Source organism: Thunnus maccoyii, chromosome 10 (assembly GCF_910596095.1).
Source record: "Thunnus maccoyii chromosome 10, fThuMac1.1, whole genome shotgun sequence".
Lineage (NCBI taxonomy): Eukaryota > Metazoa > Chordata > Actinopteri > Scombriformes > Scombridae > Thunnus > Thunnus maccoyii.
In genome coordinates this window covers 15,134,900-15,151,269 of record NC_056542.1, presented here as the reverse complement: position 1 = coordinate 15,151,269, position 16,370 = coordinate 15,134,900, and the positions used below count along the sequence as shown (strand labels likewise).

The 16,370-nt window shown below is 41.6% G+C and overlaps 2 protein-coding genes across 4 annotated transcripts; one reads left to right on the top strand and one right to left on the bottom strand.

The window, feature by feature from the left end:
- Positions 1-600: 600 nt before the first annotated feature.
- Positions 601-8,655, top strand: cnot3a (CCR4-NOT transcription complex, subunit 3a). Of its 3 annotated transcripts, none has more exons than XM_042423339.1 (18): positions 601-752; positions 1,396-1,466; positions 1,635-1,702; positions 1,800-1,874; positions 2,029-2,118; positions 2,242-2,370; positions 2,575-2,670; positions 2,813-3,032; positions 3,174-3,307; positions 3,504-3,560; positions 3,863-4,793; positions 4,923-5,028; positions 5,158-5,299; positions 6,195-6,294; positions 6,801-6,996; positions 7,315-7,447; positions 7,593-7,718; positions 7,843-8,655. In XM_042423339.1, exons 2-18 carry the CDS (start codon positions 1,442-1,444, stop codon positions 7,939-7,941), a joined length of 2,727 nt encoding a protein of 908 aa, XP_042279273.1. In that variant the 5' UTR covers positions 601-752; positions 1,396-1,441; the 3' UTR covers positions 7,942-8,655. The 3 variants fall into 3 exon arrangements, with proteins under 3 accessions (XP_042279273.1, XP_042279271.1, XP_042279272.1); XM_042423337.1 differs by having other exon boundaries at positions 6,195-6,303; XM_042423338.1 differs by lacking the exon at positions 601-752 and adding an exon at positions 888-1,173 and having other exon boundaries at positions 6,195-6,303.
- A 1,290-nt stretch (positions 8,656-9,945) lies between these two features.
- Positions 9,946-16,286, bottom strand: prpf31 (PRP31 pre-mRNA processing factor 31 homolog (yeast)). Its single transcript, XM_042423336.1, has 14 exons — positions 16,126-16,286; positions 14,148-14,363; positions 13,996-14,056; positions 13,779-13,862; positions 13,580-13,677; positions 13,027-13,133; positions 12,701-12,870; positions 12,437-12,594; positions 12,228-12,317; positions 11,826-11,953; positions 11,466-11,538; positions 10,459-10,587; positions 10,263-10,361; positions 9,946-10,170 (listed from the first exon to the last, which is right to left on the bottom strand). Exons 2-14 carry the CDS (start codon positions 14,361-14,363, stop codon positions 10,057-10,059), a joined length of 1,527 nt encoding a protein of 508 aa, XP_042279270.1. The 5' UTR covers positions 16,126-16,286; the 3' UTR covers positions 9,946-10,056.
- Positions 16,287-16,370: the final 84 nt, after the last annotated feature.

Below are 16,370 nucleotides of genomic sequence, written 5' to 3'. Positions count from 1 at the left end.
TGTACACACACAAACACATGCATTTTACAGCTTTAATTCATGTTCATGTTTTATTCATGTAAACAATAACTCAGTCAGGCACAAGTGTTTTTATCATGTTTCTATACCAGAATTTAAAGTACGCAACAACTAAAATGTTTCAGTTTAATGGCAGAAATAAAAAAGCAGTGTGTCTATAGATAAAGTTTCTTTAATTTGATTTTTTAATAAATGATGCAAGATTTTTTTTTCTTTTGCTTGAGCTTTTAGCCTCATCTCACGTCTTTCCTCAGATGATGGAGTTTGCTCAGTTGTCATGGAGATCAGTTTCCCCAAGTTATCAAAATGAATGAATAAATATCAATATCTATCTAAGGAAAAAAAACGCATGGTTATATCCAAATAACGAGGTTAGGAGCTAATGAACTCCATCACTTATTTTCATAAAAGCAGTTAGTAGAAATGTGTGACTTCAGATGCAGTTTTTGGTTTTGTGTCAATCAAAATTCATCACGCCGCTGAGCCAATGGCCGGCCCGCATTCCAGCGGATGTTTGCCAGTGACGGGCGGGAGGTTTGTCCAATCGGATCTCGCAGGCTGGATTTAGGGCGGGTGCTGGACGCGGAGGTGGGATTTAGCTACCGTCCATCTTCAGCTACATTACAGTGAGCGAGCTTGTCGAAAAGAAAACACAATTTTGGAAGTAAAGAAGACTTTCTGGAATTAGTTTTGGCTGTAATTGAAAAAAAGACAAACGAAAGCCCATATCCTAGGTAAATGTCGTAAACAAGTATGAATCTAGATGCTCGGGTTGACCCAGTTTCCCTTTTTCCTAAATTTGGCTAGCTGGCTAGCTAAGCTGGCTAGCTAGCATTTTATGCATTAGCTAGCCAGACAGTTAAGACATTAGCTAGCAGGTTTACGATTTTGAACGGTTTCTGGTATATTGTGCCTTTCACAATGCAAAACCACCATATAAAAGCTATACTGGACCCCCCAAAATAACGCTGCATGAATATGAACTCTATCCACCAACATGCTCCGTGGTTGTTGTTTTGAAACGGGCCAGTTAGTGACCGAGCGAGGTGGACGAGCTAAGCAACTGGCTACTATTGATGTTAGCTCAGTATCGTTAGCTGGCTAGGTGGCTAATTTTAGCTGACAAACATGTCAAGATCAGCTACGTTTACAAAGGTACGACGATAGACGGAACAGGTCGTGCAGTTGTCCCGGTTGAAAGTGTCTTTAAATCGTGAAAATGCATCGTTATTTGTGCTGCTAACGTTTAACATGGCAGCTAGCCTGAGTAAACGTTAGTTCAACTCTGGAAGACTATGCGCTGATTCCTCTGCTGAAGGGGTTTGTGTTGTGTGTCTGAACTATGTGGCGATAAACGTGTTGTATTTTTTCACATAGCTAACTTTGTGACAGACGGAATGTGGACATTGTCGTAGTCAGAGCCATGGCTGACAAGAGAAAACTTCAAGGTAAGACTTTAGTGAAACTGTCGTCAGTAATGTTGTACAGGATTCATCATGATGTCCAACCTGGTATCTTCATCTAGCAGCATGATTTTGTGAGGTTTTGGTTTAAGATATTTGCTGTTGCATGAATGTATGAACAGTGATGCTGGAGATTTTCTTTCACATCCACAGGCGAGATCGATAGATGTTTGAAAAAAGTAGCTGAAGGTGTAGAACAGTTTGACGATATCTGGCAAAAGGTGAGAGACTCTTGTTTTCTACATATGTTTTTCCTATTTTCTTTGAAAACCTGATGTGTGGAACATTAGTTATATCATATATCTATTTGCATTTTAGCTCCACAATGCAGCCAATGCAAACCAGAAGGAAAAATATGAGGCTGACCTCAAGAAAGAGATTAAAAAGTTACAGGTAAGACAAGTTAACAGAGCAGTCAAAACAATTCCAAGTAAGAGAAGTTAACAAGCCACACATTTCCTTTCACAACATTTACTTTATCTGCACAGTTACTCAACAAGGTGCATGTTTGCAATATGAAATTAGTTTCGTCTCTTCTCTTTTCCAGCGATTGAGAGATCAGATAAAAACATGGGTGGCCTCGAACGAGATCAAAGACAAAAGGCAGCTAGTCGAGAATCGCAAACTTATCGAGACGGTACGGCTCTCCATTATTCACTTCTTTTACTTTTCTGTAAAATGTAACTGGAGGACATTGTCACATCAAAACATTTGACTTAATAAGGTTGTGTATGTGTGTGATTTTTCTTTCTTTCCTCAGCAAATGGAGCGATTCAAAATAGTGGAGCGTGAAACAAAAACAAAAGCGTACTCTAAAGAAGGCTTGGGGCTTGCTCAGAAGGTTGATCCAGCTCAGAGGGAAAAGGAGGAAACGGGACAGTGGCTAACAGTAATATATCCACTATTATCTACACCTGTTGTACATTTTAGTTGCCCAGTTTTCTCTTAATAGCCTTTTCCTCGCACCAGTTGACCACAAAACATGTGCAATTTGTGAAAACTAATCAGAACTTATTAATTGGGGATTTTTAAATTTGATTTGATGGAAAACATTAATGCTCTTTTTTTTTTCTGACCTCCTTTTCACCCTCAGAACACGATAGACACTCTAAATATGCAGGTGGATCAATTTGAAAGTGAGGTGGAGTCTCTCTCAGTTCAGACACGAAAGAAGAAGGGTGATAAAGACGTGAGTCCTATCTTTTTCTTTCCACACACGTTTAATTCTACACCCTCCATAGAAATTCTGTCATTCTTGTGTAAATCTAGTAGAAGGGTTTTCACTGAAATGCTTGTCAAAACCACACTCTTGTCATCTTTCTGTCACACAGAAACAAGATCGCATTGAGGAGCTCAAGCGGTTGATCGAGAGGCATAGATTCCACATTCGTATGTTGGAGACCATTTTACGAATGCTGGACAATGACTCTGTGCCAGTGGATTCAATTCAGAAGATCAAGGATGACGTTGAGTACTACATTGATTCCTCCCAAGACCCTGACTTTGAGGAGAACGAGTTCCTGTATGACGACTTAGACCTGGAAGACATCCGTGAGTAGAACATGAAGTAGTGTTTGGGTGTTAAGAGAATTGTGCTCTGATGTCACAGGGATCTTTTAACATCTGAACGCAGCGTTAAGGTTAAAATTATCTGATCTCAACACTTGTCTCTCTTCTGTCGTTCTCTTGTAGCCGCAGCGTTAGTTGCGACTTCTCCATCATGTCAGGGCAACGTGGAAGATGAGATGTATCTCCACTCCAGCAGCACTCCCACTTCCACCACCTCCTCTTCACCCATTCCTCCATCCCCGGCCACTTGCACTGCTGTAAGTTCTTGTATTTGTATCATTAAAAGTCCCAGGATGCTGCACACAAAAAAGTACATTCTGATTTAATTTTTCTTTTTAAAGTTCACATTTAGTTAACCTTTCTACAAGTCCCATTGTGTTGTAATCCACTGGTTAAAATGCTGAATCAACATTTGAAAAGTGGATTGTTACATCAAGGTATCTCCTCCTATAGGAGAACTCAGAGGACGATAAGAAAAGGGGACGGTCGACAGACAGTGAAGTTAGTCAGGTGAGAGGCTCTCAACTGCTCTTTGTCAGTAGGTGAACAGTTGAGCGTCGCGCTCTTCACCCCTGGTCCTGGAGAGTCACGGTGGCTGAAGGGTTTCAGCCTCTCAGGTGCTGAAAATGAACCACCTCTCTCTCTGTGGGACCACGGTTGGAGGCTTCTGATTTGGTTGTATAATCTCCTGCATACGTGGACCTCCATAGTTCATAGTCAACTTTGCTCAATATTCAGTTCGTACAGTTGTGCAGTTTCCCTCTGGACAGTTTCATCTGAAATGCCTCTCTCTGATGCCTTTGCATTTTCAGTCACCGGTGAAGAACGGCACCCCATCCTTGCTGTCTTCCTTCTCTTCCTCCACCACTTCTGGGTCCTCCTCATCCTCGTCCCTCGTGTCCATGGCGAGCGTGGTAGGAGGCATCCCTGCAGTTCCCACAAGCAGCAGTCTTATAGGAAGCTTCAGCAGTGCGGTGCAGCAACATCAGCATCAACCTGCACAACAGCAGCAACAACCTCAGCCACCAAACCAACCGCAGCAGCCACAACAGCAGCCACCTCAGACAAAACCCTCTGTCCCCTCAAACAACACCCCCAGCCCGCCCAGCAACCCGCTTCTCCCGGCCTCCACTGCCCCCCCTCTCCCTACGCCCAGCACACCCATTTCATCAGCTCCCAACTCTCAGTCTCAGCCCACATCTGGGCCCACCCCTGCATCCAGTTTGGGACTTGGGTCGGGGCTGGGTTTGAGCAAAGTTGGCATGACGGGGACCAGCAGTGCCAACCAAATGTCTGGTTTAGGCCTTGGTGGCCACCACTCTCCTCTAAACACAATGGCAGGGCTCATTTCAGGGTCCACACCTGCCCCTTACGCTCAGGCAGCAGCATCAGGAGGCTTGGGTTTGAGCAGCATCACCCAGTCCAGCATTTCAGTGGAGAGCAGCACTTCCATCCCCACCTCTGGCTCCAGTGGAGTCACCACCAATGGGGCGGGGACTGGGCTCGGTTTGCTAGGTTCCAGCCCGGCCCACAGTTCTCTGAGTGGGAGCATCCTGGGTCTGGTTCCTGGGCAAAATGTGTCCCCCGTCGCCTCTCAGGTGCCACCTAGTTCTGTCAGCGCTACCCCCGGAGTGATAGGCATGATGGGAGGCAACGGAGGGAACGTTGGAGTGGTTGGAGGAGTAGGGGTGAACGCTGCTCCTGCTAGACCGCCGAGTGGACTGAAGCAAAATGGAAGCACAAGTACGTTACGTTCTTTTTGTCTCTGTTTTTCTGTGAACTTTCTGTTTCACTTTATTTTATGTAAATCAGAAGCAAATTCTCTGTATAAAGAGATTTTCTTCTGTCAACTTCTCCCTCACCTGCCCTCAGGTTACAGTGCCGTAGTGGCAGAGAGTTCCACAGAATCAGCTCTAAGCACACCGAGCCAGTCACAAAGCAGCCAACCCTCATCTCTCAGTTCTTCAACCAGTCAGCCGTAAGTTTTTTTTTGTTGTTGTTGTTTTGTTTTTGTTTTTTAGTTCACTTTATCTGCATGCTTCTTCTCATTCCTTAAATGATTATTCCTAACTTTGTCTCTTTGTTGTTCCCACTCCACCTGGCGCAGGATGGACAATGGTCCCAGTTTAATCAGCTCTATCACCCTGCCTCCCAGTTCTCCGTCCCCCTCGTTCTCAGACAGCACACCTGGAGGAGGGAGTCTTCTCAACGGGCCCCACTCCTACACACAGGCCTCCGAGGGCCTCAAGGTGAGCCAAGCCGAGGTGCGGGACCGTAGCGGGGCTAAGAAAGTGCGGTCAGAGCCACTTAATGGTCTGATTGAGTAGCTGGAATTTCCCATGTGAACCAGTGAGATTATAACCAGCAGGCTGTTAAATTTACCACACGGAGAGATTGTCAGACAAGACAAGTGGTTAAGAATGAGAGAAAGATGTGAGCTTGTAGAATAAAAAGCCTTGTTGTTTACTGATAAGATCTGCCAATGATTGAGCAGTATGAATATTAAAGCATGCAGCATCCCATCTGGTTATTTCCTTCATGTAGTAATTCCCAAGTTCACTCTAATAATGATTCAGACAACTGGATTATTTTTACATTATCAAGTGACTAAATTGACATTAGACATTTTCAAGTTACCTTTGCTTGGTCCATAACTTCAGAATGTCAATATATTCATCTGAAAATAGCACTATTACAATTTCCCTGGCTGCCCACAAACTTCTGTTCTCAGAGGCTACATTCATACCAAATACAGAAGCCCACACTTACCCAACTATACAATCCCAAAAAAATCGCTGCTTGCCAAGATATATTTGGACTGCGATATGTCCATTTCTTGTTCACTTTACAAAGAAAAAGAGGAAAGCAGTGTTGGACGGGTGTCTAAGTGTAAGGCAGCCTGCAAACATACAGTAGCTGTGAGTGAATTGTGTCTGTTTTGAACACATTGCTCCGTGTATCCATTACCTGCCTTGTAGAGTTTAAAACCTTTAGTTGTAATAGTTGGTTTCCATAAATAATTTACTCTTCCTTTCACCGTTAAATGCTCATAACCGTCAAAAGGTTCCCCTCTCTATTCCCAACTTAATTTGAGCTCATCAGCCACTCTGTCCTCACGCTGTCTCCATCCTCTTCCCTCATCAGGCTCCTGAGCCTCTCAGTTCACTGAAGGCGATGGCTGAGAGGGCAGCACTGGGATCAGGCCTGGACGGAGAGATTTCCAACCTGCACCTAAGAGACAGAGGTCGGAACGGTCAGACATTATTTCTACACTGTAAACCCCCGACGTCACTTGTACAATTAATAATTACAGAGAAGGAGGCGATGTACCACTATACTACGTTTTGAATAAATAGTGAACCAAATACAGTCAGTTGCAGATGATGCAAATGTGCTCATAGTAGCAGATTATAGTGAGGTCAAAGGTCAAAACACTCATACAGTGTGGAAATTATTAATTAATAAGCCAACTGACAGGTTTAATGTCATTCATTAAGTAAAAACTCTGAACATGAGCTGTATCTTTTTGTGATTTGCTGGACTAAGTGAGCAAGTTTAAGACATCACCTTTGATTCTGGTAATCTATGATCACCATTCATAGTTATTTTTTTTAGCTTTTTTATGAACTCAAAGCATAAACATATTTCCTTTAACAAGAAGAAGCAACATTAGAATGGACAGAGGAAGTGAGATGATGTCTGTATTTCTTTAATTGACACAATCCTTTTACTTTTTCTTCCCCCCTGTAGACATCTTCTCCTCATCTGCAGCGCCCGGCACACCCGCCGCCCCTCAGCCGTCCGTGTCGGAAGTCAGCATCCCCCCCTCGCTCGGGGTCTGTCCACTGGGCCCAACCCCCCTCCCCAAAGACCAGCTCTACCAGCAGGCCATGCAGGAGTCCGCGTGGACACACATGCCGCACCCCTCCGACTCCGAGAGGATCAGGTGAGGGCGCCAGATTGTTCACAAAAGATGTGCCTTTTTAAAATTGGTATAAATAGTTTCAGAAAATCACAACAACAATTAATAACAAAACAATAACACTTTGTATCTTGATGTATAAACCTTGTTTACGGATCCTGGGCAACTAAAAGTCTTCTATCATCTATAATTTACAGAAATTCTTCATTTATCTTCATCATCTTATAATTACTGATTGAATTAATTTGAACTGTGAGATCGATTTATATGTGGATTGCACAAAGAGGCCTTAATGAATTGTTTCTGATGGATTTGTAACTGTCTGTGCTTCTCGTCCTAAAGGCAATACCTGATGAGGAATCCATGTCCCACCTTGCCCTTCCATCATCAGATACCGCCGCACCACTCTGACTCCATAGAGTTCTACCAGAGACTGTCTACAGAAACTCTGTTTTTCATCTTCTACTACCTGGAGGTAATCATGCGCCCACTCAACTCACCCGCTCCACATTTTCTCCCCTGTCGACCCTTCTTTTACGTCTCCCTTCTGCCTTTTTCTCCCACGATGTGCCGAAGTCTTTGTTCTAAGCTTAATGGTTTCTTTGGCCTCCCTCTCTCAGGGAACCAAGGCTCAGTATCTGTCTGCCAAGGCTCTGAAGAAGCAGTCATGGAGGTTTCACACCAAGTACATGATGTGGTTCCAGAGGCACGAGGAGCCCAAGACTATCACTGATGAGTTTGAACAGGTGCAGCTTCACCACAGTTTCCATTGACACATCTAAAGTTAGAAACTGGGCACTTAATATATTATATTGATTTGTGTTTGCAGTGTATTAATGATTTGTTCTCTCCGCTCTGCTGCTCCCTCAGGGCACTTACATTTACTTTGATTATGAGAAATGGGGCCAGCGGAAGAAGGAGGGGTTCACCTTCGAGTACAGGTACCTCGAAGACAGAGACCTGCAGTGACGGACAAAGGGCCGCGAAAAGGACAGAGAGAGACAAAATGTGCTGCTGTTGACATTCCGAGACTGAACTCCAAACTGTGGATAGAGATTGTGATGTGTAGTAGAGACCCTCTCCGGAAATGGAGACAGGTGTCTGTATAGGCTGCATCTCATGTGAAGCCCTCGCTGCTCATGTGGCGCCTTGCTTTTGACAAAAAAACGCCCCATGGGCCTGATCAAAGGCAGCGCGCTGCATGAGCTGAGAGGGCTCTCATTAGAGATCTGCGTTTGTGCCTGTCTGTGTGCACACTCAGTATGTGGCATTAGGAAAGCCTACCCCATGCATGTTTCTCATGTTTTGTTTTCTTTTTCCGTTTCAACAAGATTCTCTGTACCACCTACCCAACATGAGCCTGGAAGCCTTTGACTTGACACAAAACGAAACCTTGGATTTGATTGTTAAGTAAACTGCCCATCTTGTATTTACTGTAATTTGGTGGTTTAGAATGGGGAAGTACAGTGGACATTTAGTCATGGTGTGTAGGAATGGCTTCTTTTAAGACCCGATGATGCCTGTTGAAAATGGTCACTATTAGAGATAGTGAGCGGTTATCAATAGTTTTATTGATATTGTCTTGGTCGATTTAAAACGCTGATTGAGAGTGACCACAGGGCCTCTCCCTGTGACAGGGAAAGAGTCCTTATTGGACATGGATTAAATTGCTATGCAATTGAACTGGTCTCTGACTCCCTCTCTTTACCAATAAAATGTTTTTAAGTTAACCTGTCAAAGAAAATGCATTATTATGGCGCATTCATGTTTGTGAGAAATTAATAAACTTGTAAAATAAATCTTAAAAATAGGGTTTGAGAAGTTAATCAATTTGATGTTTGATTCTTACACCGCTGAGGAATTCTCATCCTCCTCAATGTAAAAGGCCACGCTGAGCATAGTGAATGTATCTGTGCCCAAATTCCTTCGACAGAACACGAATCACCTCTTAATTAATCTCAAAGTACACAGATAGCATTAGATAAGTTCTGTTTGAGTCAACTTCCCACTTTTAGTTAAGGTTTTATTGTTTTGATGTCAACCTAAAAGTCCACCGTGTTGAATTTACCACCTGATATTTTAAGTGAAAACCCTATACAGTGAATGTGCACTGAAACTGTTTACATGTAGAGTGACAAATACAGAAATCCTAAAAATTCTGGTGGTAGATTTAACTCGTGGGTGGAGTAAGAAATGTCTCGTCTGCCGTGGTTGTTCATGTGCTACCTGAAGAACAATAAGATTTACACTGGTGATCTGGTTTTTAATCAGACGCGGGGACAGATCCCATCTTTTCCTGGCGGTTTGAATGGGAAGAGTGTTATGTGACCTGAATCAGATTTTTTCCCATTCAAAACAACCATGAAAACTTTGATCTGTTTCTGCAGTTGCAATTTCATGTTTTGTGTAAATTCAGCTCTTGATTAGGCTTTCTTTTGGGAGGGAAACGGGGGGGGTTGAGGATGTGAAAAAGGAAAATACTGCAAAGCTACGAGAGATTTGCCTTTTATAGATTCTATTTTTTGGGGCTTTTAAGGTTTTCTGAAAGGGAAGGTCAGTTAAGAAATTGCTAAAATGTGAATTTCAAGACGTATTTACAACTTTTTCTCATCACAGTTCTGCATGGGAGATGTCATAACGGGGTTATAAACAGGATTGTAAAATTTCAATAAATACTTTTAAGAAATTACAAGGCAGTGTGTGTTGTAAAGTCCTATTATTGCTACATTACATGTGGATAAACTTTAACTCTTTAAAGTTTTAAAGAGGTGCCAACCACAAATAAATGAAAAGTTGTGGATGTGTTTCCAGACTTTGGCGAGTGAGATGGCTGAGAGTTTAAAGAGTATCAGTTAAATTGCTTAAAACAAAACATTTTATTACATAACAACTCAACATTTTCTCTCTATAAAAATGACAGGATGTTTTGTGAAAGGTGTAAATTACATTTTATTAAAAATGGAAGAAAACAAAAGTCAAAAAAAGTTTTAAAAAAAAAAAGCATGATGTCAGACAAATTTGAAAACATACTATGATGCTGCAGTGTTAGAGTGCAACTGTCTGTGTGTGCGTGCATGTGCGTGTTCACATCTTGGATTCCTTCTTGACTTTGAGGAACTCTGCCATGTTAGAGAAATATTTCTGGTTGGCTTCAGCCACCTTCTTCTCTGCAGCCTGTGGGTTCACAATCTCCAGCCCCTGCAGACGAGAGCACAGTGATTATTACATAAAATAGACCCGCGTGGTGCCGCGGTGCTGTTCAGTAAAAGAAGTTGTTTACTTATTTTTACCTGTAGAGGGGTAAACGCGACGCTGGAGCTGGTTCCTGAGGAGCGATCTCTGACCGTTGACTTTCCTCCGTATGTCATGCTCTGCTTCTGCAACGTCCTCTGTTGTGTAACAAAAAACAGAAAAATGCACAAACATTAGAGATCAAGAATTATATTAATCACGAGTCACTGGTGATGTGAAAATGACCATCTTTACCTGGAGAGACTTGGAGATTCTGGCTTTGGTGGCCTCGTTGACCTGAGCCTGCCTGACACGCCCGCTGCCGCTCTTCCCTAGCTGACCCAGACTGAAGCCCAGGTCCTCCTGGTACGCATCGTCTTCGATCTGGAACACAACATCAGTAATTAGGCTCAAACTCTCACTGCTTATGCTTCTCTTGCCAAGAAAGCAGTTAAGTCGAACATTACAAAATTGTGTGCCAAAATCCAAAACAAACTGTAACTTTATCTCAGTGCGAGCTTGTCATAAATGAAATTAACAGGAAAACACACAGAATATTTTGACATTATGCTCTGGCTCTGCAGTGTGTCAAAACCATTTTTTCTTTTCTTGAGTTGAAAGCCATTAACTCACGGTTATGAATTTAACTTCTTATAGTTGGCAAGTGCAAAGTGACATGAAACTAGTTTGCTGTCCCTTAAAGAGAAGTAAACAGCTCAGAGATTATTGATGATGTTCTGAACCTGCACAGTTATTGCTAGAAAAAAAACCTTTTCTACCTGATATTTCTCAAGTTTGTCACAGACTAGAAAAACACACTTAGTCTCCTGGTACAACTACAGAAAATTGGCAAGAAAAACATTAATCTTGCAACACTGGCTTGGCTGCAAACATTCGGTCTTAAGGTAGAAGCTGTTTTGCTGTTATATATCGATGAAATTGGAGACAGGGCTGCTTTTCGCCATCATCCTCTCAGGAGTTGGAATAACCAGCCAGAGGAACTGAGGTGAGCACCAACACTAATCTCATGTAAATGCAGGGCTACATTTTTTCTTCACAGCTGTTGAATCTGTTCATTTATATTTAGATATTCTGATTGGAAGTGTATTACAAATGATCAGTGTATGTTAATATGTATATTTTTGAACTACTTTTTGAACCCATTAGTGCCTGACAAGACACCCAGTTAAATGAAAGTGAAACTTGTTTAGATAAAGAAGTGACGAGAGATACTGAAGTCCTGACAGAAAATACCTACTGACCTCTGCAAAGGTCATCCTGTTGGCATGTTTTCTGATCTCAGTCAGCCCGAGACGCTCCTTCATCTTTCGATACCTTCAGGAGGAGAGAAGAGAGCAGTGGAGTTTGTTAATGCAGTATATATTTATAGTTGTTGGTGGAGGTAGTCTAGTTATGTAACATTTTTGTTTTCCAACATGCTTCACTGTTTAGTTGGTGCAGAATGTTTAAATTCATCTTCTTCTGGTAAAAACCTGAGTTAACTCCTATCAAGTTCTTTAGACTAACTTGAAATGAAATGTTACATAAAAATCAACGAATCTGAACATCAGACATCTCCATATATTGCTGTCCATGTTTAGAGCGGCTGACAGGTTGCGTACCTCCTTCCTCCTCTCTTCTTCCTCTGTCCGTCCAGTGGTGCAGGCAGTGGTTTGACCTGCTTCACTGGTGGAGGCTCCTGCCATTTATCAAACTTCCTCTCTATTTCTTCTTTTAGATCGTAGCCAACCTGCAGAAATGACACAAAGATTAATGTCAGAAAGGTTAGAGTTGAACTAAACAACTTCATGTTGCTGCATTCAAATGCAAGAGAACATGATGCATCCATTAGTCATGCAATAAATACATTTGTACATCTTATGTTTGATGTTCTAGTTGGTTCTGTAGTTTGAGGTGCTGTTGGTCTGCATTTTATCTGCAGGTGTTATATTTTGGTCCTCTATAGTGTATGTAAAAAGAATTTAACATGTATTAATCTGCACATGCTCCTTCTGGATCATCACCTTGCCATCTGAGCTCTCATGGAAACTGTCCACCCGGGCAGCCAGAGTGCACTTTGCAGCCACCAGACGAGCTGCTTTCCTCCTGAGGTCCTAAAAAACAAAAAAAGGCTGTTAAAACAGCTGTTTAAAATAACAAAAAGCTAACAGCTATTCAGAAAGTAGTAGATATTCTTCATTCACAGTTTTTAAATGTGCATATATTTGCTCACGGGTGGTAGTGACTGCACGACATCACAGTGGTAGATGAAGCCAGTGTGGGGCAGCAGAGAGGTGCTGCTGAAGCCGGACAGGGTTCTCCTCTGAGCTCCGAGCAGCATCAGGTTACAGGCGGGCATCTTGGACAGGTTAGTGAGGCCTCCAGCAATACCTGCAGCCAGAGACACCAGAGAAAAAAAAAAAAAAAAAAGAGGGCATGAGAATAAGAAGAGTGATGACAAAAGCAATTGTGTAAACTCATCTTTTGCATCTCTCACCCATGATCTTGGCAGCTGTTGACGCTCCGACAATGATGGACAGATTTGGGGCAATGAATGACATTCTGGACTCTACATATTCATATATCCTGTGTTTAGACTGGTTCAGCTCCAGGGCCATGTCACATGCTTCCTCCAGTTGCTTTAGTTCATCCTCATTTAGCTGTGACCTAAAACCATTAGGACAGAAAACCAAGTCAGTTTTCACTGTGCAGAAATCAGTTTGCAATCAAGAGAAGTGAGTGATAATCAGCAGCGAGCGTGTAAACCGTAACCATCACAGTGGATGTGAGCGATACGTTGTTTAACCACAAATGCCGACTCACCCCTGTGTGGTCGAGGCTGTGACACTGACGACCATAATAGTGGCGTTGGTGAGGATTTGCTGTAGAGTTTCATTGTTCTTGCACTTTTCCAGGTTGTTTCCCAGTTCCTGAGCAGAAAACACAAAATGGAGAATACATGACATTTAAACCACATGCCAGAAAACAACATGTAAAACATTTTCAACCTGTTCTACTGGAATAAAACAAAAATAACATCGACTAAGCAAACGTGATCATTTATGAAGTTGTGGCAGTCATCAGTCTTCAGTTTTGTCTAAATCAAACCACTTTCCCATGATGTAGGGGACTATAATTTGGACCACAAACTAACTGACTTTTGACTGAAACTTATGAATGTATAAAAACTCAATAATTCATTCTGCCTTCTGCAGATGTGCAGCTATAAAATTCAGTGACTAAACATTTGTCCTCTGTCCAACCAAAGACACAAATAGTCAACAGTGCTGAAAAAATAGCAGCACTGGGACACCTTATTCCCATACTGAACTGGTTTTTAGTTTAGAGGCCTAATAAATATATCACCTCAACTCACCTTGACCGTGCGGATGTAATCTAGAGAATCTGGCACCAGAGACTCGAGCTCTGGGAACCTCTTGGAGTACTTGTCCCGAGTAAACTTGTGAATGATATCTGAAACAAAGGCATAACAAGATAAGAAAACTCAGGTTGTAAAGAACAGAATAAATGTCTTAACATTTTGAGTGTGTTATTAAAAAGAACGGCCAACTCACTGAGCTCATTGTCGATCTCTACTGTGAGGTTATTGGCTGCTACGATCAGTCTGTATTCTGGGTCAGCTTCGACGGGGCCTGAGACTGTAAGGAAACAAAAACCACAACAGAATCACACCATATTTGTGTATTTATGAGTCTTGGTAAATATAAAAGTTGATATAACATACTGTCACTCTTTGACAGAAAAAAAACATGCAGAATGTGTTACACTCACCCTCTGAGTTTTTGCGCTGCTTTCCAATATATCCTGAAATTTTGTCCATGATCTCTGAAAACTGTTAACACACAGTAGGGTTATGCTAGAATGACCAGACATTTTACTCCAAATTGCAACTTTTCTTAAAGCTCTCATATGTCACAACTCACCTGTTTGCTGTTGCGGAGCTTGGCGATGGATGCAACACTCTCAGCTTTACTGTAGTCCACCTCCATCTCCTCTGGGATGTCTTCCAGCCCTCCCTCTGTCCTTCCCTGTGACGCCTCTCCATCGCTCTCACCTTCCTCTCCCTCTGGATACAACCCGTCCTCTCCTTCATCTCCGGCCTCCTCGAGGTCTGCCAGGAGCTCGTCCGCCAGAGACATCTGCAGTCGTTGGCAGAAACAATGAAGACTTTAACTGGTTTGATAAGATCAAGCTACACAGATCAGTTCCCAAAATGTGTCCCTGGGAGCACCACAGGTCTTGAGGGTGTTACTGAGCTTCCAGAGGTTGATGCACCGTAGAACAATGTGATCTTTCTATCATAATATCAAAACCAAGACTGTATGCCGTCTGAATTTTACGTTAACACAGAGATGAAACTTAAATGTGGTCTTCTTGGTCCTACAGCTGGAATTAAAGCAATTGGCTGAGAGAAATTAAATAAAGACTTAATATCTCTTCTTCTTGCTTGGTCATCATATCCACTTTACAAATAGTGTTTTCAGATGATATAATTATCCACCCATAGCTTGGATTGTATATTATATATATAAAAGCATCAAATTATGGTCAAACCCACATCACTACATTATCCATGGCAATATATGTAGTCAAAAAAATATTGTTACACTTAATTTTTATCATATCACCTCCTCTAACTAGCACTTCATTTCCTAGGGTCACCTCCCACCTAAAGTAAATACAGTTATTTAGTGTTGGGCAGCAACTAATGACTATTTCCATTATCAATTCATCTGTTATTTATGTTTCATATAATTGATCACTCTATAAAATGTGAGAAAAATGGGTAATAATGTCACTCAAAAATTTCAAGAGCCCGAGGTGACACCTTCAAATGTCTTTCTTATTTTATGAACAGTCCAAAACCCCAAAATATTCAATTTTCAATGATAGAAAATGGAGAAAAGTAACCAATCATATTAAAGGACAGGTTCATAATTTTTCAAGTGTGCCTTAAAACAACAGTCAGGTGTCCATATGAAGACTGAATGAGGTTTTCCTTGCTGTAATCATTCCTCCTGTTCATACTGGCTGTTAAAAGATCCCCTTCAAATGTAGTGATGGGGAACAAAATCCACAGTGTGTCCACACAGTCACTTTGTGCACAAACACATTTAAAAGTTTATCTGAAGCTTATATGAGGCTTCAGCAGTGAGTTAGTCATATCAGGTGGATATCTGTCACATTTACAGTCTTTTTAGCATCAAATTCCCTCTTTGTGTGACAGTGTTGAGCTGTGGTGGAAGTATAGTAACAAAAAGAGGGACTTTGACATTAAAAAGACTGTAACATTGAAAGATATCTACTTAATTTGACTAATCTAGATAGCTGACGCATCATATTAGCTTCAGATACAGACTGTGGATTTTGGCCCCCATCACTTACATTGTAACAGCATTATGAAGGGATCTTCTAAAGGTCAGTATGAACAGGAGGAATGATTATAGCAAGGAAAATCTGTTTCATTGTTAATTTGAGCACCTGACTGTTGTTTTAAAGACAAGACTTGAAAAGTAGTAAACCAATCCTTTAAACATCGTTAACATCACTCAAATGATTGAAACGAAACATTTTTGTCATGCAATGTGATATCTGATTAACATTAACAACCCAATATCAATCATTTATGAAGAAAACACAGATAACTTTCAGTCATTCTGACTCTGTTCAGTCTCTTAAAACACTAACCAGAAGGTCAACACACAACAAATGAAGGGACAGACGAAGACTGAGTGAGTTTTTGATAAAGAAAACGTTCTGAACAATAAGCAATGTTTTTAACGTAATGTAAAGTAATGTGATGTTAGCGTTTGGTTAATGTTAGCTAGCAAACATTAGCAAACGTTGGCTTGACGTAGCCGGCTCATGAAACTAAACGTTTTCAAAGAAACATTAACTCACCTCGAAGGTTAAAACTCCTGTAGACTAAGCTGACAAAAACAAAAATGTAGGTCTGAAGCTCTTTTGTATGAAGCTAAAGACAACTAGTCATGCAATGTGCTTGTGTTTTCCTCGTTAGCTTGTGCTCTGCTGTTGTATTGCTTGTCTCCGATTTATTACGTCACTACGTCCGCAAGGCTTTCTGGGTAATGTAGTCATCAATAATAATAATAATAATCTGTACAAGCTTTAACCTAAGATTAGAC